This window comes from Amblyraja radiata, chromosome 12, assembly GCF_010909765.2.
Source record: "Amblyraja radiata isolate CabotCenter1 chromosome 12, sAmbRad1.1.pri, whole genome shotgun sequence".
NCBI lineage: Eukaryota > Metazoa > Chordata > Chondrichthyes > Rajiformes > Rajidae > Amblyraja > Amblyraja radiata.
The window spans coordinates 32,487,734-32,513,596 of record NC_045967.1 but is presented as its reverse complement, the minus strand read 5'-3'; the positions used below and the strand labels follow the sequence as shown (position 1 = coordinate 32,513,596).

Below are 25,863 nucleotides of genomic sequence, written 5' to 3'. Positions count from 1 at the left end.
CAAAAAAGCTGAAGAAAATCAGCGGGTGAGGCAGCATCTATGGAGCGAAGGAGTAGGCGACGTTTCGGGTCGAGACCCTTCTTCAGACTGATGTCAGGAGGGTGGTGGGAAAAAGAAATGAAGAGGCGGAGACAGTAGGCTGTGGGAGAGCTGGGAATGGGAGGGGAAGGAGGGAGAAAGCAAGGACTACCTGAAATTGGAGAAGTCAATGTTCCAGTGCCAGTAAACTACCCAAGCAAAATATGAGGTGCTGTTCCTCCAATTTGTGGTTGCCTCACTCTGGCCATGGAGGAGGCCCAGGACAGAAAGGTCAGATTCGGAATGGGAGGGGGTGTTGAAGTGCTGAGCCACCGGGAGATCAGGTTGGTTATTGCGAACTGAGTGGAGGCGTTGTGCGAAGCGATCGTCAAGCCTGCACTTGGTCTCACCGGGGTTGATTATACGCTGAATAATCCAACCACATTTTTGTTTGGAAGTAGAAAGAAATAATAGAAATTGCATTCATTGCAATGTGTAAAAAGAGTTGAGATACTGTATTATAATTTTGCTGCATGTCATTGTGGTATATATCATGTCTTGAATGGTGAATTTGTTTAGTTTGTGACTTTATTTGAAGCAGTAATAATATGTGAATGCTTCATTGAGCATAATTCCGACTGGTAACTACCCACTTCGTCCGAGCACTTTGTCGCATGCAAGCCGTCTTAAATGACCATCTAAATTGTCATTTGGCAACCTAAAAAGCAGCCTAGTCTGGCTACAGAGAAAAAAAGTTAAGTGAGAGCCCTGCAATGCTTTCTTTTTAATTGCTCCTCCTGTACTTTTCCCTTTCAAAGTAGGTCATTATGAGATCTTTTCAATACATTTTCAAAGTATATCCAGTTGTGAATGTGGAAATGTCTTATTGATCTGGGGAAATGTTCTCAGTCATTTTTTCATAGTGAGGTTCAAAAAATAATTCATAACCTGCTTCTCTAATGCCTCCTCTACTGTGCAAACTAACCGTACCACTCCCATCTGAATTTTGGTGTACCGTGATGGAAAACTCTTTTCCTGTTGATCCTCATGCATCTTTAAAACTGAAATACTGAGCTATAAACTGATAAAATCTCTTTAATAAGACCATGTATAGAAAATGTTGACTCTTTTTCTACCAAGATACAAGACACAAGATACATTTATTTGTCACATGTGCCAGTTGACACAGTGAAATGTGATTACCATACAATAAAATAAAGAACACAACACACGATAGAGTTCAACATAAAACATCCCCACACAGCAGAATCAAAGGTTTCCCACTGTGAGGGAAGGCACCAAAGTCAGTCTCTTCCTCGATGTTCACCCGTGGTCGGGGCCTCCGGAGCTCACCACAGTCGCCGCTACGGCAGCCCGCCACTCAGGCCCGCTCGCCGGGATGTTGGAACTCCAACGTCGGGACTGGAGGCCAACCTTAGCGGCTTGGACCTCCAAAACGGCCGCTTCCCACCGGAGTCCGCAGCTCCCGACGTCCCCAGGTCGCGCCGGGCGGAGACTCCCGCTGGTGGCCTTCGGCAAAGGGCCCCAGGGACTCTGCGATGTTGTAGTCAGCGCCGCCCGCGTTGGGAGCTCCACGAACTACAGCTCCATGATGTCGATGCTGCAGGCCCAACGCTCCGGAGCTCCAAACGGTGTGTAAGCGAGTGGTTGATTCAGAGGGGAGTTGATGGGAATGTAGAGAAAATAAATGGTAAAACAATGTTGAATAACTATAAATGAGTACTTGGTGATTGGCGGAGATTTGGTGAATCGAAGGGCCCGTTTCTGTGCTGTATGGCTCTTATTCTCAAATAAGCCATGAAACAGGTGGGTATAGTGAAAAAGAGGAAAATTGTGAATCAAGGCATGAAGACATAAATTGTATCAGGCAAGAACAAGCTGAAATAATTATTATAGCTGGGCAAAGATTAAGAGAGATTTAGCTCTTAGGGCTATAGGAATCAAGGGATATAGGGGAAAAAGCAGGAACGGGGTACTGATTTTAGATGATCAGCAATGATCATATTGAATGTTGGTGCCGGCTCGAAGGTCCGAATGGCCTACTGCACCTATTTTCTATGTAATCCTGCTGTGGATCTTAGGAGCAGGGAGAGGGGGATTGTACAAGGGTGAGGGAACAGTGGTTACAGATTCAGTTGTGAGCTCATAGTCCAGGAGAAGGTAGAAGGTGGCGTCAGAGAGTAAAGGGCCTGTCCCACGAGCATGCGACTGCATGCGGCAAGCGCGACCTAACGCGGTCGCTTGAGCCGTACCGCCTCGCGGGGCCGGTCCCACTTCGATCGCCGGAGCCGTATGGAGTTGTGAGAATCTGGTCCCGACATCGCGCGGGACTCCGGAAAACTGACAGTGTTCAAAAATTCCGCACGGCAACGGCCTGCCGGCCCGCAGCCGCATTGAGGTCATACACACCGCATCGACGGGCGTACGCACCGTCTCAACGTCGTACGTCACGTGCGGACTTCCCGCGGACTTCGCTCGAACTTCACGTCACTCACTCGATCTCCGCGCGGCCCCCGCTTCTGGTTTGGTCGCGCTCGCCGCATGCAGTTGCATGCTGGTGGGACCGGCCCTGTACGGGGATCACTCGACCTCCGCGCGGCCCCCGCTTCCGGTTTGGTCGCGCTTGCCGCATGCAGTCGCATGCTCGTGGGACAGGCCCTTTAGTGTTTAGCCTTGAATTGAAATCGGTTAGCCTATAATAATGCTATCATTAGTCACAAGTGCAAAGCATTTCAGAGTAGGGAACACAGCAAAGCTGGTGAATATTCCTTACTAGTCAGCACTCGTACAGGAATAGACATTATTGTTACACAACACAAATTAAATCAAAAGACTTTGGGTACGGTCCGATACAATGTCCCGTTTCATTTAACCTCATCTTGGTTTTATTTCAACATTTTTCAATTAATGCAGATGAAACAAGGTCTTCCTTAACCACAAAATAATTAGCTGTGCCTTTGAAGTTGTTCACAACACTATAGTGTTGCACTTACAACAGACAGTTGCCAACAGCTGGAAGACATTTGTGAAAAAAATCCCTCTTAAGATATGTCAATCTTAAAGTTAATTAAAGTAGAACACTTTGATAACTACAATTTGTTATTTATTTATTCCATTTGATTTACATGGAAAAGTTTTCATAGAATTGAAACCACTTGTAATTTAAAAAAGATATTCAATCATCAATGGCCTACTGCACCTATTTTCTATGTAATCCTGCTGTGTTTCTTAGGAGCAGGGAGAGGTAGATTGCACAAGGATGAGGGAACTGTGGTTACAGATTCAGTTGTGAGCTCATAGTCCAGGAGAAGGTAGGAGGTGGTGTCAGAGACAAACACTTTATTTTGTTTTTAAGCAAACAACACTAGCTAGAATAGAATAGAGAAAACTTATAAAATATTATATAAAAAATGACAAAGGGGAACACAAAGTAGCCTCAGTTTTTCTTACACGTTGTTATAATTTTAAACATATTGCTCACATCCAGTTTAATCAGTTTGTTTTTCCACATGTTGGGTATGTTTCAGTAACCAAAGCAATTTGCCCCATTCTTCCTCCTACAAACCGATTGAAAAGCAGGACTTCTTCAATATTTGAGAAAGACGAGCCGTTACGAGCCGCTAAGAGACGGCCCCCGAGCTCCGACATACCCGCTACGTTCATTCTACGTGCTTACCACAAGTTTGATTTTTTTTTTTAACTCGGGAGAGCACTTGAATGAACTCGTACAGTGGGACAGGGCTTTAATGCTTGACAAGCTCTCGAGTCCTCAAGTAGCTTATGAGTCCTTTGCAAGATCTGCCCCAAATTGCACTTGACCAGACAGATCAAGGAGTGATTTGGGCTTCGGTAAACTTCATCACCTTGCTTTCAATACTGTGCTCACCTAATATGTATTAGCATGGCCAGTAGGTGACAATGAATACAATTAGGGCAAGTGAACAGTTTGATGAAGAGTCTTTATCCTGAACCACAACTACCAAATCTGCTGCGTATTTCTAGCATTTTTGATTTTTGGTTCAGTAAACAGTATTGATTTCCCCTCACCAACAGGAGCACAGTTGGACTAATCATTAGACTTCCTTGTTGTCTTTGATGAGAAAAACAAGGCTGAGTGCATTCCTGGTTTATAGCTTTAGCTAAAACTAACATCAATATATATGTCATCTTGCATCATTTTGCCAAAGATATACGTAATCAGATACTCCTGTCCAACAAGTTGTCAATAAAATTACATGAGAAGCATTTCATCTTCATGTGATTAAAGGCAAGAATAAAGTCACGGCTGTTTGAAGAGCCGAGTTAGCTTGAATAAGCCAAGAATTACATATGATCATTTATTATTCGGAGTGGATTTGTTAAAGGCCAATTATAATTCTGATGTAATTTAAATTGTGATAAAGGTTGGATGTTCTGCTCCAGAGACTGGCATTTATAAATGGACAGCTCAATTATTGTGCAGATTTATCTGCAAAACAACAAAGCATTGCAAAATCACAGTTAATTTAGCATCAAAACATTGTATGGGATTGATGTTATACTAAGTCATGGCAACAACATTTTAACTGAATTTAGCGACATTTTCCTAAACTCAGTCATCTCATTTGAAATGGAGTCACAAAATCAACCTTGGGCTTAATTGTGCCAAAAGCATAGATAAAACAACCATCTTAATTTACCTCTTCTCATAACAAGGGTTTAGTTTTGCAAACTTGCAGACCCTAAACTGAACCAAACACGCTAAATGAAAGAACGATGAAAAATAGACCAATTTTGCATTTAAATTTCAACCTAGTTTAGTTTAATGTATTATTGTCACGTGTACCGAGGTGCAGTGAAAAAACTAGGTCGTAAAGTAACTGCAGTACCTGGCTGGGGTGAGGACTCCGGGTTCTGGCTGGTACTGGACTCCCTCCTCCAGAGCATTTCATCTGGGTTTCCTCTGAGTGTAGGTCATATTCTTGGGATGTGACAGAGCTTCGTGTACTCCGAGACGTGATGTGTTCATTCGGATAAGACACAACCTGCAAAGCAACATTTATTAACTTTGAAGAAATGTTCACAAATCTGAAGTTAAATTTCCTCACCTTAGGGCTCAATTTCCAAACCATCCCCAAACCTCCATTACATACAACCTACAAGAGGGCACAATGTGTGGCATGCTCATAAATATACCTGTGTTCTATATATGCCTGCAGTGACAACAATGCGGAAACCTAAGAACCGTTAATAGTAAAACATTGTTCACATTTGTTTTTCTATGAAATATTCTTCCACGATTTAATTCATTCATTTTGTAAAACCTTATTCCAAATATTAATCATGAGTAGAAAGCTCAAACCCACAGATATTTAATTTTGTATCTAATCAGCTACCTGCAAATTATTCCATCTGCTACTGAAACTTAATTGTCCAAGGACTGAGATAGTCAAAGGGGGCCTTTAGTATTCTGAGCAGAAACAAAACACCGCGGTCACGATGGCACAGCAGTAGAGTTGCTGCCTTACAGCGAATGCAGCACCGGAGACACGGATTAGATCCCGACTATGGGTGCTATCTGTACAGAGTTTGTACGTTTTCCCTGTGACCTGCGTGGGTTTTCGCCGACATCTTCGGTTTTCTCCCACACTCCAAAGACGTACAGAACAACTTCCTGAGGAGGCTCAAGAAAGCCCACCTGTCCCCCCAGATCCTGACCAACTTCTACCGGTGTACCATCGAGAGCATCCTGACCGCCTGCTTCACGGTATGGTACAGCAGCTGCACTGTTGCGGACAGGAAGGCACTACAACGGGTGGTGAAAACCGCGCAGCACATCATCGGTGCCCCGCTCCCTGCCATGGATGCCCTCCACCGAAAACGGTGTCTGAAATGAGCTGGGAAGATCATTAAAGACCCCTCCCACCCCAACCATGGACTGTTTGCCCTCCTCCCATCAGGGAGGCGGTACAGGAGCCTCAGGTCTCGTACCAGTAGGATGAGGAACAGCTTCTACAATCATACCGTCGCATTGCTGAACTCGGAGTCCCGCCGATAGATTCCTCCGGTCCCTCTGTCCCCATTGTTTAATTATTCTGTATTTTTTATTATTCTGTATCCTCTTTTTTTTTAAATTTCTATATTGCACTACTACGGACTGACGCAAAACTGCATTTCGTTGTACCCATACTCAGTATTTGTGCAATGACATTAAAGTTGAGTTGAATTGAATTGAATTGTAGGTTAATTGGCTTGGTAAATGTAAAAGTCGGTGTAGTGTAGTGTTAATGTGTGGGGATCGCTGGCCGAAAGGACTATTTCCACCTGTATCTCTATACTAAACTAAAATAAAGCACTGAAGTAACTCAGCGGGTTTGGCAGCATCTCTGGAGAACATGGAGAGGTGATGTTTCGGGTTGGGACCCTTCTTCAGACCCTAAATGTCATCCATCCCTGTTCTCCAGCCATGCCAACTGACCCACTGAGTTACTCCAGCACTTTGCATTGTTTTTTGTAAATCAGCATCTGTGGTTCTACATAATTGTGAGTGGAGGTAGACACAAACTGCTGGAGTAACTCACCCGCTGAGTTACTCCAGCATTTTGTGTCTACCTTTGATTTTACCAGCATCTGCAGTTCTTTCTTAAACATTATTCTGAGTGGAATTGCAAATGTGAAAAAGCATTAATTGAAATAGTTCCAAACATGTGAAAAACATTGGAAAGCCGTAGCGTAAACGGTACCTGCACAGGGCTTCGATCATTTCTTATTTGGCTTTCACTGTATTTGATATCTTCCCAGTGGGTTTGCGAATTTCCAATGTTCTGATAGGATTGAAAGCCTTGAACACCCTCATATACCTATAAACAGAGTCAAATGACAGTTAGACTTGAGTCATCATCACAAGGTGGTTTTAGACTGAACACTCCCTATTCCAGTGCAGCCAAAAGGTGGTAGGTTTAACAGTGCAGTGCCAACCACACTTCCAGATGCTGGCTTATCCAATCCAAACACACTGGCACATTTTCTTCCCTGACAATAGGCCATCTGATACTCTGTTCCAATTGCAGGTTTGGTGAAGGGATGGGGACTGCAAAATAAGGGGGGGGGGGGGGGGGATGGGTAGTTGGAGAGGGGAGGTTGTGGGTGTTAAGCATAGCATTTAGTCAATGACCTCAAGGAGGTGGAGGATTAGAGATGATGGAGCACAAAGGGAAAGCAGAGAAGCATTTGGAGTGGGAGTTACTCTCAAGGCAGTAATGGTGGTATGGCCGGGTGCAGAAGGATTAAGTTAACCCTGAAGGTCTTTGATGGATGACTGTTGTTGCTGGGAGGAAGAGATAAACCAAAGCTCCATGAAGAGTGATAGGGTGGGGAGTGGTGGGAGGCAAGAAGATATTGGAGTTTTCAAATGGAGTGGCAGGAACCTTCAAGAAGGGAGGGCTGTTATCAGGAAGAAATTAATTGAGAGGTGGATGAATTGGAAGTGGTGGGAGGAGGAAAGCCAGGAGTCTCAGTGGCAGGGCCGAGGAAGATTGAGGGCAGTAAATTGAAGAGAAAATGGTGCTTTATAGAGATTGCCCAAAAGATGAATGGTAGGTCAGTCGCGCAAAGCATTTCAAGGACCAGAAGTAAAGGAAATGCCACAAAATATTCAGCTAGTCAAGTACTGTAGCATCTGTGGAAAGTAAACCGTGGATGCGCAGGCACGGCTGAGGGGTCCCATTGTGACGCCAGAGATCCCCGTCGTGGCCCGCGTCACTGCAGCCCTCCCCCAACAGCGCCTCGTCATCCCTCTTCCTATATAAAATTGGTAATTAATAATTATTTGCATCAACTCTTACCTGTGCAGATGGAACTTGATTAACTGTCACGAATGTTTTATGTACTATAACTCTTCCTACCCCTATACTCCATTCGCCCTCATCCCCCAGCACTCCCTTCCCCTCCTTCTTTCCCCTCTCCTCAGTCACTCCCACCCTCCATAACCCCTTTGCCCTCCCTACCCCCTCCTCTCCCTCTATCTCCCTGCTCCACTACTTCTCACCTCCTCCCTATCCCACTCACCCACTCTCCCTCCTCACCTCCCCCACTGCCCTCCTCTCCCTCTATCCCCCACTCCCCCCTCCTCTCCCTCTATCCTCCCTCACTCTCCCTCCTCACCTCCCCCACATTCCCCTCCTTCTCCCCTCACTGCCCCCTCCTCTCCCTCTATCCCTCTGCATCCCCACTCCTCACCTCCCCACTATCTTACCCCCCACAATGAAAATCGTGATTTTTTATTTTAAATGAAATTCTCAATTAAAATCAAGTTTTTTCTTTAAAATAACTCAAACACAATGTTAGCTGTTAATGAAAACGGAAGAATTTGATTGAAACCGAGTTTTTTTGAAAATCATGATTTTTTATGTAAATGAGAATCGGGATACCATTGTGACATAACTGTGACATCGAACGTGGCTGACTGGCAGGGCAAGTGGAAAAATGGTTTGAAATGTGATTTTTGTAAAGTTTAAAATGTCAATAACGTAATATATACCATCAATCTAAGCAAAACTTGCTTCATTTACATCGCAGGACAATGGTGAGTAAGGTGGGCCAAAAATTGTAGCATAATCGTGTACCGTTTTGGTGGGGGGTTTGGATCTCTCGCACACACATGCATACAAACAAACAAACAAACAAACAGAGTTTTAGTAATATATAGATATCTCAGATTTCCAGCAGCTGTAGTTACTTTTTGATTTTCACTTCAGAGTTCATTTTATCCTTAGAGTGTCCTTGTGTGTATATTCCAGGAAAACCTGGTCAATGTTCCTTTGTCAGTTAAAAAAATAATTTGCACGTGGAATTCTATCATCCCCCACACACTATTGACATTAGAATCAATAATGCTGCATTAAATTATAGCAAACTCAATTAGAGACAATTATATGTATTATTTTAACATGAACAATTATGGTGCCTTCACGGTAATTTCATAGAAATGCAGAAAGATTGAAAATAAGGACAAGAGCGGAACACACAGCTCTTTCAGCTTGCTACCATCTAGTCTGATCATTTATCTCAACAGTATATTGCTACTCTCTCCCCATGACTTGATGCAGTTTGCATCTAGAAATCGTTTTATCATCTTCTTAAATATACTCAGTGATTTAGCCTCTACAGCCCTTTGTGGCTCAACTCAATCATTTGACATAAGACTGGGACTCCTCCAGCCAGGCAGGCTAGCCCTGTTAGTATTTTGCACATTTCACAGAGATCTCCTCTCATTCTATGAAAATTTAATGTGTAGGTCGGGCAGGACCTACACAGTGAATGGTAGGGCTCTGGGGGGTGTTGTAAAGGAGAGGAATCTAGGAATGCAGGTAAATAGTTATTTGAAAGTGGCATCACAGATGGATAGGGTAGTCAAAAAGGCTTTTGATACATTGGCCTTCATCAGTCAGAGTACTGAATATAGAAGTTAGGAGGCCATGTTGCATTTAAATAAGACGTTGGTGAGGTCGCATTTAGAGTATTGTGTTCATTTCTGCGCACCATGTTATAGGAAAGATATTGTCAAACTGGAAAGGGTGTAGGGAAGATTTTCGAGGATGTTGCCAAGACAAGAGAGCCTGAGCTGGAAAGATGAGCAGCCTGGGACTCCTATTCCTTGGAGCGCAGGAGGATGCGGGATGAGGCTCCCCTCAAGGCTGTGTGCTCAGCCCGGTGTTGTTCACACTGCTCACACGACTGTGCTGCCTGATTCAGGGACAATAGGATCATAAAATTTGCGGATGACATAACAGTGGTGGGACTCATCAGCGGAGATGAGGAATCAATGTACAGGGAGGAAGTAAAACAACTAGTGGACTGGTGCGGCAACAACAATGTATGAAATGTTTTAAGTTGCATGTGCGATGCTCCGGTATTCCCTGGGAAACGTCTTCTCATTTTGCAAGATGACAATAAAGGTTGATTGATTGATTGATCTTATGGAAGTGTACAAAATCATGAGAGGATTAGATGCACACAATCTCTTGCCAAGAGTAGGGGAATCGAGAATCCAAGGCCAGAGGTTTAAGGTGGGGGGAAAGATTTGATAGGAACCTCAGGGGTTTTTTCACACAAAGGGTGGTGGGTGTATGAAAAGAGTTGCCCGATGAGGTAGTTGAGGCAGGTACTATCACAACTTTTAAGAAACATTTAGACAGGTACATGGATAGGACAGGTTATGGGCAAGTTGGGCCAGAGGGCTTATTTCCACGCTGTATGAACCTAATACTAACCCAGTTTACTTAATCACTCCTCATGTAGCACACACACCATTCAAGAATCAGGTTGGTGAAACTGTGTTGCACTTCCTCATTTGCAAGTTCACCTTTTCTTAGTAAGTAGATCAGAACTGTGCACAATGCTCATCAAGGTGCAATCCCACCAAGGCCCAGCATAATTGTAAGAACAGCACAGTTCCAGTGCAAGGTTTAATCGCAACCTCCACAAGTTGAAAGTAAGTGGGACATTGGATAATAGGATTGCTCTGGGTCCATTCAACTGAACAACTAGAATCTCTAGTAGGTTTATCTATCAGAAATGCATGTTCCTTTCAGAATGCATTTCACTTTCAGAAATGTTCATTTTATCTAATCCTACTAATATTTTCACGTCTGACCCTTTATAATAACGTGTAGGAAAGAACTGCAGATGCTGGTTTAAATCAAAGGTAGACACAAAATGCTGGAGTAATTTGTCTCGACCCGAAATGTCCCCCATTCCTTCTCTCCAGAGATGCTGCCTGTCCCGCTGAGTTACTCCAGCATTTTGTGTCTACCCTATATAATAGCCTTCAGCTTTCTCTCCCACCACTGACATTCACACCAAGTGGTGTGCAGTTTTCCTGAAAATAAAAACTGCCACTCAACTCATTGCATACCAGGACAATCCCGGACATACTAGCCTACCAGGGGCTGAATATCCATGGTGCAGACAAATTGATTATGTTTAGACAAAAGAACTTTCATTCATACTTTCCTTGCACAATCACAGAAACTCAAAAAACAATTTTAATAGAGATACAGATTTGTTAATGGAAACAAAAAAAAAAGTTTAATTGCAAAGATTCCAAGTTTACTGAGGCTAATTCAATTTACAGGCTCTCGAATGAGTCCGTATAGCAAGAGGGATGTCTGAAAATGACTATTTGGCCTAATAATATGGACAAATTAATTATGTACAATTTTATAGTGAAATATTAAAGCATTGGTGGAATAAATTAATCTATCTTATTTATTCTTTCATTTTCTAAGATGATATAAAAATACTAACAATTTATACCTTGGCATGGATATATAAAATTGGTAATTAATAATTATTTGCATCAACTCTTACCTGTGCAGATGGAACTTGATTAACTGTCACGAATGTTTTATGTACTATAACTTCCGACTCAGTTGGAATATTTATTCCTTTCATGCTTTGGGACAGTATATATTGATGCTGCCTGTTTTGTACCTGTGTCACAAACAAAGGACAATTCTTTTTTAATACATTCATGAACTAAAATTATCCCATCTTCATAGAGTTACAGAGAGATACAGCATGGAAATACTGCAAGCCATTTGCCTACCAAATCCATGCTGACCATAAACCACCCACGTGTATTAATCCTAAGTGAATCCCATGTTCCCACTAACTCTTCCAGATGCTGCTACTCATGCATACCCTAGGGGAAATTTGCAAAGGCCGATTAGCTAACCAATCTGCATGTCTTGGGTATATGGGAGGAATGGTTCAATAGTTGAAACTAGAGCTCCCCAGGGAAATCAACGGGGTCAAAGGGAGAATGTGCAAAATCTACACAGATAGCATTGAGGTGAGGATTGAACTCTGCAGGTATGGGCTGCAGACTATGAGCTGTGCCATTGTGCTACTTTTTTTTTTGAAATGCACTCATCCTATGTTCATTTCCATGTCTTTAGCTTAGCAAGGGAAGGCAAAATCAACCCAACCAAATACAAAGCATGACACTCCGCTCACTTTAAATTAATTTCAATGAAAGAGAAGGAAAGAGTAAGGTTTCAGTTACACTGTACTTCCTCAATATATCTCAAAATACTTCACAGCAATTATGCTGCCAGAGGAAGTAGTCGAGACAGGTACTTGGATAGGATAGGTTTAGAAGGATATGGGGCAAACAGGGTGAGACTAATGAAGATGGGGCATTTATTATTCATTTATTATAGAATCTACATTAAAATAATTTTGAGCCTATCTTTAATGTAGGTTATTGTAGGTACGTTCGATGGCATTCTCTCAAAGCAAGAACGCATTATGTTCATTCACATGGCCAAATAGCCACAACCCGCCCACAATTCTATTTTCTATTGAGTTCTTGGTTTTAAAGTTTTAAAGATTTTAGAGTAAACTAATAAAGTTTATTATACAATAAAACAAATGTTAAACAAAATCAAACTGCTATGATGGTTCATCCAAACAATGTGTCCCAACAATTAACTAAAATTTTAGGGAACCATTAATAATCAAAGCAGTTCATCTTCAGGTTATCTCAGCTCAAGAGATTTTGGACATGAAAGCAAAATTGAGTACAAGGAGCAGAAGAACTGTGATCATTTAAAACAGTGGAGCAGGTTTGAAAATCAGGATCGTTAATAAAGGACAGATTAAACAGATTCAGATTCCAATTTCTTAAATTTGTAACAATAAATGACCTCACTGAAATGTTCAAATATCTTAAGGGGTTTGCAGGGTTGATACGGAAGTAATATTTTCCCCGGTCTAGAGCAACTAGAAACAGGGGGTCATTGTCTCATAATACGGAGTTAGCGTTTAGGAAAGTGGCCAGAAACACATTCTTCACCTAGTGAGTTGTGAACCATTGAAATTCCCTATATACTGTGAAGATGCCAACATTGAGTATACTCAAAATAAAAATCAAAGGAATAAAGGAATAATGGGTTCATGCAGTAGAGAAGTACTGAGGTTAAAGATAAGCCATCTTATAAAATAATGGAGCAGACACACGGTATCAACTGGCCTAACCTTGCTCCTCATATGTTAATGTCTCTAGAAATGGCCTGCACATTTACTTATTTACTTATTGGGTCTATTAAAAAAAAGGGAAAAAAAGGGAAAATGAAATTCAGCTTCCTATGCTCCCTTTACTTTTTTGTAAGTAAGAAGAGGAAAGAAAAGGCTAGAAAGAATGCCATAGACTTCAACTTTAAATGACTGGAAAGTGAAGATCTGATTTCTAAACATTTGAATAGGCATTGAGACTTGTATCAGATTTAAGTGCTTACATAATTTAATGTTATTGGGTAACAATTTGAGAGGACACGTGCAGCTGACACTCCCAGAAGGCCAAGGCCCTTGTTTGGTCCAACTCAAGACCCGGCAGATTGCAGTAGCAGGCGGAGCTGACCCCCGCAGGCAGAGCGTAAGACCCGGCGGATGATGGCCTGCAGGAAGTGGCTGCCGAGTCGGTTCCTTGCTCGTTGGAGCCGATGGACCGTTGGCTTGGAAGGGGAGACTGCAGTGCCGACCCCTGCTCGTCCTTCGAAGACCAGAGACCAGGAGGATGGAGCCGACGATGACAATGGACATGACGGGAGAGGAGCAAGGCCAACTCAAGACCCGGTAGGAGAGAAGAGGGAACTGGAGTCTGGCCAACTGAGTCCTCATGATCAGCTGCAGGAGGCGCCCCTGGGAAACAAAGGCAGAAGGGCGAGGAGAGGGACGTGGCATCCATAAAGGAGATGGCTGGAGGTTCGCAGTAGCCTTGATCTCACAGCGCTCATAAGAACGAGAGCATGGAGTTTGAAAATGAAGTCAAAATATGCACTTCTTGCATGTGGGCTCAGTAGACTATTTCTGTACACTTGTTAATTGGCGATTGGGATTATGGCAATACTCTGCTGGACTGTTTGTAAGAACAAGAATTTCCTTGTGTTAGCACTTTGCACACGTGTCAATTAAATCACCATTGAATTTAGATTCCGTGTTGACATTGGAATGGGCACACACTTAGAAAAGTATATTACAGCTAATTTGCATGGGACTTCTCCAAGAGATATACTGCTATTTAAATTTTACGGTCTGCATTATACAGCTTTATTTCACCATGGTGCTTGTAAAAGCCCTGCCCCACGGTACAAGTTCATTCCAAGAGCTCTCCCGAGTTTTAAAAACATCAAACTCGTGGTAAGCACTGAGAATGAACGTAGTGGGTACATCGGAGCTCGGGGACGTCTCTTTGCGGCTCGTACCGCTAACAGCAGGTACTCGGGAAGACTCGCTAATGGCAGGTGCGCACGGGTAGATGTTTCAACATGTTGAAAAATGTCCACGAGAGCCCAGAGTACCGACAAGTGGCCATTACCGTAAATCTCCAAGTTCGAATCAGGGCAAACTCGGGAGAGCTCTTGGAATGAACTCGTACCGTGGGACAGGGCTTTAAGAGCTCAGAAGAATATGAGACTTTACCATGTAACAAGAAAGCAATGGCTTTCTCCTGTGAATAAAGCTTCATGCATGCAGACTGACCCACATTATTCCACATTCAATAGCCATGACTCATATTCTGAATTGATTTGCCTCTAAAGATTCCACTGTAATAAACACAACTGGTGTTTGCTAAGAAAAACAAATCTTCAATTTAAAAAAAAAGGATTTATCTCCTCAATAGATACCACAAAACTAAAATAAATAAGCATGGTTTAAGGTAGATTTAACTTCAGTTTGTCATTGCACACACACATCAGTAAGCAGGGAGGTTAAATTTGCAAAATTAATACAGCAAAACATAAAGTGACAAGACAATTATAGGTTCTGTTTCGACATGCTTGTAAAACTACCAACTCATACCTCTGTGGGGCTTGACAACCCCACCTGCCCGGGGCTGTTCTGTACATAGGTGACTTCATTACCATGTTGATATTGTTGCTGATGGTCTTGTACCTGCACAAAAAGATGCATTACATTATGTTAATTAATGCACAACTTTTTTTTTTAAACCTTTGCGGGAGAATAAGTTATTGTTACAAATAAAATTCAAATCACATCATTAAACTAACCAAAATGCAAGATACAAAATGATTCATAATCATGTGCATAGTGGTTCCTATTTGCTTTGTTGCTTTTGGACAACACATTTCAGTTCTTTTCTCAGTTTGACAGTGTTCAGTGTTTAACAAATCACAGGAGAAGTTAAAATACAAGATACAACTTGTGCCATTCAAGATTCAAGAGCAACTATATAAAAAAACCTACCAAGATGGCTCACATTCAGGGAAAGAGACACCTTGCTGAGTTTTAATGCAGTTGCTCTTAGTGCATGCAGAATTTATAGCATTTGTTTAAATAATACGATACGATATTACTTTATTGTCAGAACAAAGTCTGAAATTTGTTTTGCATCGCAGCAGCTCCATTTACAGCATCATATAAAAGACAAAAGAGACTTGAAAAGTCATGCATTAAGACATCAAGGCAGGACCCAAAAATACATACATTCAACACAACATTACAATAACAGAAGACAACATTTGAGGCCCATCAGCATGCATTTGACCTGGGATTAAGCGCCGTACTTAGTTCGACACAAGAGTGCTTCAGTCTAACCTTATTACATTTTGGAACCCTATATCTCCGGTTTGATGGTAACAAATTGAGCTCACTGTTCAGAACGTGGTTGGGGTCAGAAGAAATATTGTTGGCCATCCTTAATATGTTTTTATGGTAGGATGATTTATACAATTTCTGAAGTGGTTGACCCACAATCTTTGTGCAGATTTGTAATTGTTGGAGCAGCCTTGACCCTGTAGTAGCAGACAAACCCCCATACCATGCAGTCCCACAGTATTACAAAACTCATTATTACAGCGGTAAAAAATAACAAAAGGATTTATCTACTTGCTCCAAAAGATCTGTCGGCGGAGAAACCAGATTCTTTGTTTTGTCTTATTGCAAATCTTATCAATGTGTAGGCTGTGGGCAGAGGAGCTTTTTTGTGCAATTTCGTGACCCAACTCACGGAACCATATGAAATTTTCACATATTGTGTAAAAATATTATATAAATCATCCCTGAAACTCGTCAAGAACAAAACTTGCACATTTTTTTATTAAATTAGAGAAAAAAACGGAAATTTTTGGGGTAATTTTAGTCCAATCAAAGCACGTTTAACATGGAGTCGGAAGCCAGTTGACCAATCACGTGCTTTGTTTCAGGCTAGCTAGGCAGGGAGCACACAACATGGCTGAGAGGACTTCACTGATGCCTGTTTTACTGGAGATTCCAATGAAGGTTCTTTGTTGTTCTGTGGAATACATGTCGTGGAAACTTGCAGCATGGTAATTTAATTTAGTGAGAAAAGCATTAAGAAGTCTGAAGAATGTGCAGCTAGTGGATAGAAATGGAACAAAGCCTTGAAAGCAAATTCCCTGCTGAAGTGCTGCAGTCAAACTTTGTGAATCAACTAGAACTGAAAAGTAAGATCTAAAGTCTGATTTTATGAAAATTAATCTGTATGGACATTTTGATTAATTTAATTGCACCATTTTATAATGTGAAAAAATGAGATTTGGAGGCTGAACATTCACTCGTTCATTGATTCATTCACTCATTCATTCATTCATGGTCTAAACTATGTGTATCCATAACAAAGCAAATTAAACATTTTCACTAATGCCAGCTTGTTGAAGTCTAATAAGTTTTCTTTAACATCTATTCTCGGAGCTGCCTGCGATAACTTACCGGGAAAAAGGGCTCCGACCGCGGGGCCTTTGGGCCTATGTATTTAACATAGTGAAGCCGTGGTCTCAATGAAGAATTGGCCGATTCACGGACACGGAGCCGCGGAGTGTGTTTGGATCTTCTCCGCGGGGGAGGGGGGGGGGAGGCTGTACATAGTGCCGTCCGTAGCGGCCGTTTCCCGGCCCCGACCACGGGAGAAAACGGAGGAATATTCACTGCATTTTATAGGCTTCCATTGGAGTGAGAAATGGTCAGAAATGGCTGATGTTTATGTAGAAATGAATTGGTGTATGTGAACTTGAACTTGAACTAATCTATGGTAGTAACAGTGTTATTCTCATTAACATTAAGAAGAGGTTGAAATGTTATGAATTGAAGTCCATGCAGACTTAATGACTGAGATTTTTTTTTGTAGCCTCTGCCTGACCCTCCACTTGAACTAACTTATCAATGGACTTATCAAGACATCAAAAATGTATCAAGAGACTTGGAATCTGATAAAGAATACGCAGATGAAGATCAGATGTAATGTAAACAAATAATATGGAGAAATAAATGATTATATAAAGTTTTAATTTAATGTTGATCGTTTCACTGTTTATTTGGTCAAATATTTAAACTATGAGTGAATTACTTATGATAATGGCGTGCTGGTGAATGACAGTGCAACAGTCCACCCACCCATCCACACACACCCATCCGTATCCACACTTCCATGCATGCACACACACATACATGCACACATACATCCACACACACACATCCGCACGCAGACATACATGTACACATCCATGCACACACGTACATCCACACATACATCACACACATACATACATCCACACATACATACACACTTACATCCACAGATACACACACAAACTACAGATACTAAAACAATGCAACACTTTTAGGGTTATTTTAGGTTAAAGGTAATAGCCCTCATTTGCAAAGGCATAATCGGGGGGGTCTCTAACATAAATGTAGGCTCATTGTAGCTTAAAATGAATACTCATCGAGTAAACATCAGAGCATTCGATTCTTGGTCAGGGTGTGGCATTTACATCAGAAATAAAATAGGTCTCTTACAGGTCTGTCACCCAGTCTGGCACTGCCCCAGTCCCACTATGAGCCCTGGCCCTTTAATTAGGCAGGTTCATGAGCCCTTAAAACCTGGGACATCTGCTGCAGTCTCAATAAATTTCCTATTAAAGCGACTGGAAGATGCCTTACTAGACTGTCCCCCAGCCTGGAGCTGCCCCAGTCCCACTATGGCTGTTACCCCCATTCTCCCCACTATGGCAGTCAGTGGGGTTCAGTAAATGGGGGAACCCAGAGGATCTGTCCTGACCCTTTAATTAGGCAGGTTCATGAGCCCTTAAAACCTGGGACCTCTGCTGCAGTCTCATTACATTTCCTATTAAAGCGACTAGAAGATGCCTTGCAGGACTGTCCCCCAGCCTGGATATATATATATATATGTGTGTGTGTGTGTGTGTGTGTGTGTGTGTGTGTGTGTGTGTGTGTGTATATGTATATATATATATACACACACACACACACACACACACATATAATTTAAATGGACTGCAACACGGAAATAGGCTGCCCACGGTGTAATATGGGCATTTGCCACTAGATGGCGCTTACTTTCCCGATCTCATTTTCTAATTAGTTTAATTAATTAATGTGCAACTTTTGGCACTGACGAGTTATGACATCCTTCTCAATTATATTTCATCTAAATCTGTGGAAAATTTCATGTCGTACCGTGACGTGGGTCACGAAAATTGATTTCTAGACACATTTTTGATGCTTGGCCCACATCCTAGTGGTCATTCCATGATAACTGATGATCTATCGTTACCCCAAGTATTTAAATGAAAATACCTGCTTGATTTTTTTCATAATGGAAAACAAGAGAAACTTTATGAGAGTCAGATGGTGAACCAAATACAATCTCTTCTGTTTTCTTTGTGTTAATCTCAAGGGCATTATTATCAGCCCACTCGACCAGTTTGATCACGCCGAGTTGGTGCAGCACAGGGTTGTCTGAGTTACTTTACAGAGATAATAGAACTGTATCATCTGAGTACTTTAGAATATATTGATTCGGTGTATCTGTACGACAATCATCAGTGTAAAAGGTAAAAAGCATAGCTGAACTCACACAACCCTGGGGAGCCCCGACATTGGTTGTGATGGCAGATGAAAGGGTTTTATTCACCTTGACAATCTGTACTCTGTTAGTGAGAAAGGAAGCATACCAATGAATCAGATAAGGATTCAGTTCCTGCCGGACCATTTTTGACACCAAAATGTCTGCTTGTATTGTGTTGAGATCTGATGAAAAATCTAGAAAGAGGGCTCTTGCAAAGGTGTTTAAGAAGGAACTGCAGATGCTGGAAAATCGAAGGTAGACAAAAGTGCTGGAGAAACTCAGCGGGTGCAGCAGCATCTATAGAGCGAAGGAAATAGGCAACGTTTCGGGCCGAAACCCTTCTTCAGACTCTGCTCGTGCATAGGTGTTGGGTTTGTCTAAATGTTTATAAATAGTATGAACTAAGGAGGCAACAGCGTCTTCCGTGCCACAGCCCTGCTTATAGGCAAATTGATATGGATCGAGTTTATAATTTGTTGTACTGATGAAATGTCGGAGCAAAATTATTTCTAGAGATTTCATAATCACCGAGGTACGGGCTATGGGTCTGAAATCCTTATGTTCTTTCAGACACGGAAAGTTGGGCAAAGGTTTTATATGCAAAGTTTTCCATTACAGAGGGACAGTGTGTGTGTTCACAGAAGCCTGAAAGATTTGTTGCCACACTGGAGCCAGCTGTGTTGCAGTTCTTCAAGAGAAAAGCGCGTTGATCAAAATTAACTATTGTTAGATACATTTAGGATCAGCAACCGAACCACTATCTGATGACTGCAGAGATAGCAAGTCTGGTCAACCTTGACAGACTACTATAAAAACAAAGTTTTGGAAGTAGACACAAGAATCTGCACCTGACTCTGGAATTATCCCAATAAAACAAGGATGTGGCCAGAAGAAGTTTCCATTGGTAAAAGGCTCATACCATGCAATTGACTCATACAAAGTCTGATACAAATTAGCCAGTTTGCAGGTAATGGAGTCTGAATAAACCCAAATAAGATTCATGACATTAGGTTCCTTTACAGCAAATGTTAAAACATCGAAGGGCAGATCAATATTTCAATTATAAATCATTTCCAATTATGCTAGTAGTCGTATATCTGAAAACATTCCAAGGAATGTCAAAGAATGTTAAATACCCTCCTTCCCCTCCCCCTTCCCAGCTCTCCCACAGCCTACTATCTCCGCCTCTTCCTTTCTTTTTCCTGGCCCCCCGACATCAGTCTGAAGAAGGGTCTCGACCCAAAACGTTGCCTATTCCTTCTCTTCATAGATGCTGCCTCATCTGCTGAGTTTCTCCAGCATTTTTGTCTCCCTTAAATATCATCAAAATGTGTTATATTTCCAAATTATCTGGTTAAGAACATTTCAAAAGGCATTCATATAAAGGTTATCTAGTGTCAATGTATTATTTTTAATATTAGGCCACCTCTAATTCAAACCAGATTCATTCATTTTTTACAATTGAGATCTTTAATTAGAGCTTCTTACTGGTACTGATTACAAAATGCTAGAAACCATACAATTATATTCAATATGACAGATCAAATTGGCATAAATAGCTTGGTGCACATCGTTTTAAACAAATGTGCCCTGGAGCCCATTGGGATTAGTCTACGGTAGATCTAGTATCATATAACAAGACATTTAATTAGCAGTCTAATGATTAGTGATCTTGATGATTAATCTCAAACTAATTCCACAATAAGGAATCCACCAGGGAAGGGTAATAGTAAAAACAAAGAAATAGCAGCAGAAGCACGTCTCTGGTGCCTCAGCGTTCGATAACATCACGGCTGTTTTTTTTTTACTTCAGTGCATTTACTAACTGCATTTGCCTTGATTTTCTTAGTATCCAAAATTCGCTCAACCATTGTTTTGAATGTACTGAACATCCACGGCTCTCAAATCCAAAAATTCACAACGTTCTGTCAAATAAATCATTTCTCATGCCAGCCCCATAATGGCTGATCCCTATTTTTGGACTTTGACTGCTGGTTCCCAGCACCCTGGCACAGTGATAGAGCAGCTGCCTCATAGCATCAGAGACCCAGGTTCGATCATGATTATGGGTGCTGTCTGTGTGGAGATGGTGCGTTCTCCCTGTGACCGCTCGAGTTTTTGCTGGGTGCTCCGGTTTCCAAAGATGTGCAGGTTTGTAAGTTTATTCACTTCTGTAAATTGCCCTGAGTGTGCAGGATGCAAAAGTGGGATAACATAAAACTAGTGTACGGGTGAGGATTATAGGCCATTCCGATTAATCACTAGACATGGGATAATCCTGCATCTCAGAAATCTTTTCAACCTATCTTTTCACTCCATGCATGGCAAGTATATTGCAGTAAAGAACTGTACAAGGACCTTGAGTATGCTATAGTTACTACTAGAGAAAACAAGACCCCCCCCCCCCACCCCCACCACCATACAGATCAGCTAATCTGACACTAGTTGACAGGAAAACTATGTAAACATTATTTATTTAAATAAAAAAAAGAGAAATAGTGCCTGACAAATTAAAGTTCTTTGACAGTATAATAACAAAGGAGACAAAGATGAAATCAGTGTTAATTGTCTATCATTCTTAAGAGTCAAGAATGATTAACTGTCGTAGGCATCAAGAACAGAAATTCATCCTGGCTGCAGCCTTACAGGCCTGTTTACGTAATGACAACAAATGAATATAAAATAATTAATAATACAACAAATAATTAATCCGTTATATTAGCCAACCAGACCATAATAGTGCAAAACTGAGCACACAGCCATGATGTACTCCTGTGCTTATGGTCATCGAGGAGGAAGTATTAAGGCCAATTTAAACGGATTGTCAAGGATCCAATTGCATAGAGATGACCGGAGTCCAGAGTCTGATGACAGGTTTGGAGGGGATGATGGTGGAGCTGGAGATGTTGGCCGGAGAAATTATGCTGACAATATATCTCGTATCGTGCGAGCAGATTTGGATGAATTCCTGAATGTATCTCTGAAGAGCTTTAAAATATCTGCTGCAGATCATCCACATTGCAGAAGCATGCGAGTCGACAGGAATCACCAATGCCTTGTACAAGGATAGCAGGGAGCCTGGGAAGAACTAGAACTAAGGAAGCTTAGTACAAGGTTTATAGCCTTGATCTTTAAATTATTGTTTCTTCAAAGGCTGGGCTGATAGTGTAGGGAACGTCTTCACATGTTGTCTGCCCAAAGATAAGATATAGGAAGTTAGAGGTCTCTCCAAAGATAAGATATAGGAAGTGGTTCATGTATGTACGATCGAGTCTTGGACCTTTATCACCATAGTGTGGTGTTGTGAACTATAGGTGGCAGAAGATCTATATTTATAAAATGGCAAATGTAGGCTTGTATTCTTTTGTGTGCTTCAGTGAATGACTTGGCGATGAATTCCGTGTTTAGCTTCCAAATCTATAGGAACAGGACCATTTGCATCCTACAACTTAATTCCTGAGGTTGAAGTGATCTTGGTTCTGGAGTAGCTTCATGATACTGTATGATAGGTTGAATGATTTCCTATTTACCTTGCACATTAGCTTCACTTTAGCAGGAAACTTGTTAGGAGTGAAGTGCAGCACTGCAGCAAGGGAAGTGGAGCAGAGTATCGGGATAAAGATGCATCCTTGCTTGGCATCAGTTTGCGTTACCATTGAGTCTGTTGTGGATCATAGGTTGGGACAACAGCTTATATGCCATCGTGAAAGTCTAGACAGGTGGCTTCCCACAAATATGCACCACAGCAGTTTTTTTTTTAAAATCACTTGCTACTTGCAATTAAATTCTGTTGTCAACTCACAGCTGAATTTCACTAGTTACCATCGGGACATGTGGCTTTGTGGGGGGGGGGGGGGGGGGGGACGGGGGACGAACATTGGGGAAAAAATTAAAAATAACACTTTATTCATTTAGGGTTTCATCTTTATTTATGAGGATTATGTTTATTAACAATATAGAAAAAGAAGAAATGGGATAGAATTATGGAATTTCCTCATATACTGCATCAAAGTAATGGGACACCAAAGTAGACACTTACTGAAGAATCACCCATACTCTTTACTCATCACTCAAGGCCAGCTCTCCTCTCCAAATCCAAAAATATACACCACTACAGCACCCAGAAGCATTTATTGTGTTTCTCACAGAAAATGACTCTGCCTTCCCATTTAAACAACAGACATTTGTTTACTTTGTAACTGATGGTATGCACAGGAATCCACACCTAGCCAGTTGGAACTGAAAACTGGCCAGACAACATTCATTTTCAGCACCTATCCAACCATATACTTGAAGAAATAAATACATGGCAATCATGGGCGGTTACTCATTTGAAAAGTGAAGCTGGCATGAATCCTACAGAGAACAATAAAATTGCCTTCAGTGTTGAGAAGATAAAGAATATTAATAGCTTGATTGGCCACATTCTGTCCCTTCATTTTTATCATCTAATCAAATAATAGATAAAATAGCATACAGCCTCAGGGATTAGCACTGAGCCTCAAATGCAGACTCTGCCAAATCTCTTCAAAACAACTGGCAGGAAAATTGAAACGACATCAGTGTCCACTTCCAGGCCAATATTCCTGAAATCGAGGCCCTAATTACATCCAGCCAGCTTCACTGCGCAGGCCACTCGCATACCTAACACCAGATCTCTTACAGAGATTTACCATGTTGAGTTTGGACACAGAAAGAGATTACTAAGTGGACAAGAGTAAAACATTCAAGGGTATTTTCCAAGCCTCCTTGATAAAACGATACTGCCCATGGCCACACAAAAAGGAGCATTTGTGATATCACTGAGAATCTCCATTCCATGTACAGAAGCTCATGTAAATGGTGGTGCACCACCTTACAAGCTAACCACACATCCACCTCACCAGATATCACCTGGCCCACTTGTGCCAAGTCCCACGTTGGCTTCAGTGGTCACCTCAGAACCTACAGAATTGGAATGGAACCAAACAAAAACAACACAAATGCTGGAGTAACTCAGCGGGTCAGGCAACATCTCTGAATTGGTGATTTTCCGGGTCGGGACCCTTCTTCATTCCGAATTTTCAGCCTGACCTGCCGAGTTGCAGCAGCACTTTGTGTCCATTTGTGTATGAACTAGCATCTGCAGTTCTTTGTTAGAAACATAGAAAATAGGTGCAGGAGTAGGCCATTCGGCCCTTCGAGCCTGCACCGCCATTCAATATGATCATGGCTGATCATCCAACTCAGTATCCTGTACCTGCCTTCTCTCCATACCCCCTGATCCCTTTAGCCACAAGGGCCACATCTAACTCCCTCTTAAATATAGCCAATGGATACTGTTTCTACATACTGGAATGGAAGCAAATCATCCTGGGTCATGAAGGAATGCCAAAGAAGAAAAGTGAAGATTCAGTGCCAAAATCAATATTTTTAATTTCATATAACCTTTCAAGATAATAATCTACATACAATGCAGAGGACAATAATTGGAAAAGACATAGACAGCACAATAAATTTTCTTGAAGATCATATAAATAATGATGTTTATCTTTAATGCATTCAATGCAACTCTGATTTTGCTTCCATATAAAGAAAGCAAATTGATAATCAACCATTTGACAGTCAAAAATGGTACTCTGCCATTCAAGCTATTCTGCACCAGGATTCTGCAAGGATAAAATCATTCCACCTGATCATGTCATATCAAAGAAAATAAATTAAAAAAACACAGTATAATAAATGTATTAAAAGATGATCTCATAAGATGGGCATGGCTGCGAGAAGCAGCCATATTACAGTTGAGTAAAGCATACTAAGCGCCACATCTCATGTTGTACATATATGGCTGGATGTTACTGGGGAATTCCACCGAACAACATTCCCAGGTGATTAAGATCAATGCTGTTACCGACACCCAAGCACATAACACAAATTTTCAGCAATATACAATTGAGAATCATGTTCTTTTTCCACAGTGAGACGCTATAACCACTTTTCTGGGTCATTTTTCAACAACATAACAATTTTATTGGGCAGTTTGTGATACGAGTCTTCCTTGCTTCCTTGGTGCAGTTCCTGCATATGGCACATGGGATGATGCATACAAAGCTCAGTTTACAACTGGAATTATGACCACATTGTCACAGGAGTGCTCATCACTGGATACATCCAGGACAACCTGGTTGTCAGGGGCTCTTGCAAGTCATTTACTATACCTTCATCCTCAACACCTCATACCACCACCCAACTAGAAACAAAACATAACCATATCCTCAGAAGCTTCAGCACCATCTGATCTGCAGCACTCCACTACACCCCAATTTACCGTCTGCAATTCACTTTCACCTCCTCTTCTCTGAGCCACAGAAATCGCACAAACCCAAACAGTCACCGGGACCTCCCCAGCATAATTGAAAGTTGATGTGGAAGCCTTAAAGATCAGGACAGCTGTTAGTGCTCTGTCACTGCACCCATTGAGCATCTCTACTAAGGAACATTTGTAAGAAAATACACCATCAAGCAAATGGTATAGTTGAGGGAGAAGTCAAATTATTTAAGCTAGTAATGCACAGGACCAAGTTAAGAGAGCAGAAGATGCAATGACGCGGTTTTGATTACAGGGTTAATATGCCCCTGTCCCACTTAGGAAACCTGAACGGAAACCTCTGGAGACTTTGCGCCCCACCCAAGGTTTCCGTGCGGTTCCCAGAGGTTGCAGGTGGTTGCCGGAGGTTGCAGGTAGTGGAAGCAGGTAGGGAGACTGACAAAAATCTCCGGGAACTGCATGGAAACCTTGGGTGGGGCGCAAAGTCTCCAGAGGTTTCCGTTCAGGTTTCCTAAATGGGACAGGGGCATTAAGAAGAATGTATCAGCTCACAGAAAAGTCTTTGAAGGTCTGTTTACAAAGCATGTCATATAAAATCCACTGGTTTAAATATTGGTTTGTTCTG

The 25,863-nt window shown here is 41.7% G+C and overlaps 1 protein-coding gene across 2 annotated transcripts in view; it reads right to left on the bottom strand.

Annotated features, from left to right (window-relative positions):
* Nucleotides 1-25,863, bottom strand: part of pof1b (POF1B actin binding protein) — an 83,395-nt gene that overhangs the window by 45,679 nt on the left and 11,853 nt on the right. For both annotated transcript variants that reach the window (XM_033030412.1, XM_033030413.1), the window contains exons 2-5: nucleotides 14,884-14,976; nucleotides 11,389-11,511; nucleotides 6,762-6,878; nucleotides 4,908-5,063 (exon numbers count right to left, since the gene is read on the bottom strand). In XM_033030412.1, coding sequence (XP_032886303.1) covers nucleotides 4,908-5,063; nucleotides 6,762-6,878; nucleotides 11,389-11,511; nucleotides 14,884-14,976 — 489 coding nt within the window. The remainder of the gene's footprint in view (nucleotides 1-4,907; nucleotides 5,064-6,761; nucleotides 6,879-11,388; nucleotides 11,512-14,883; nucleotides 14,977-25,863) is intronic.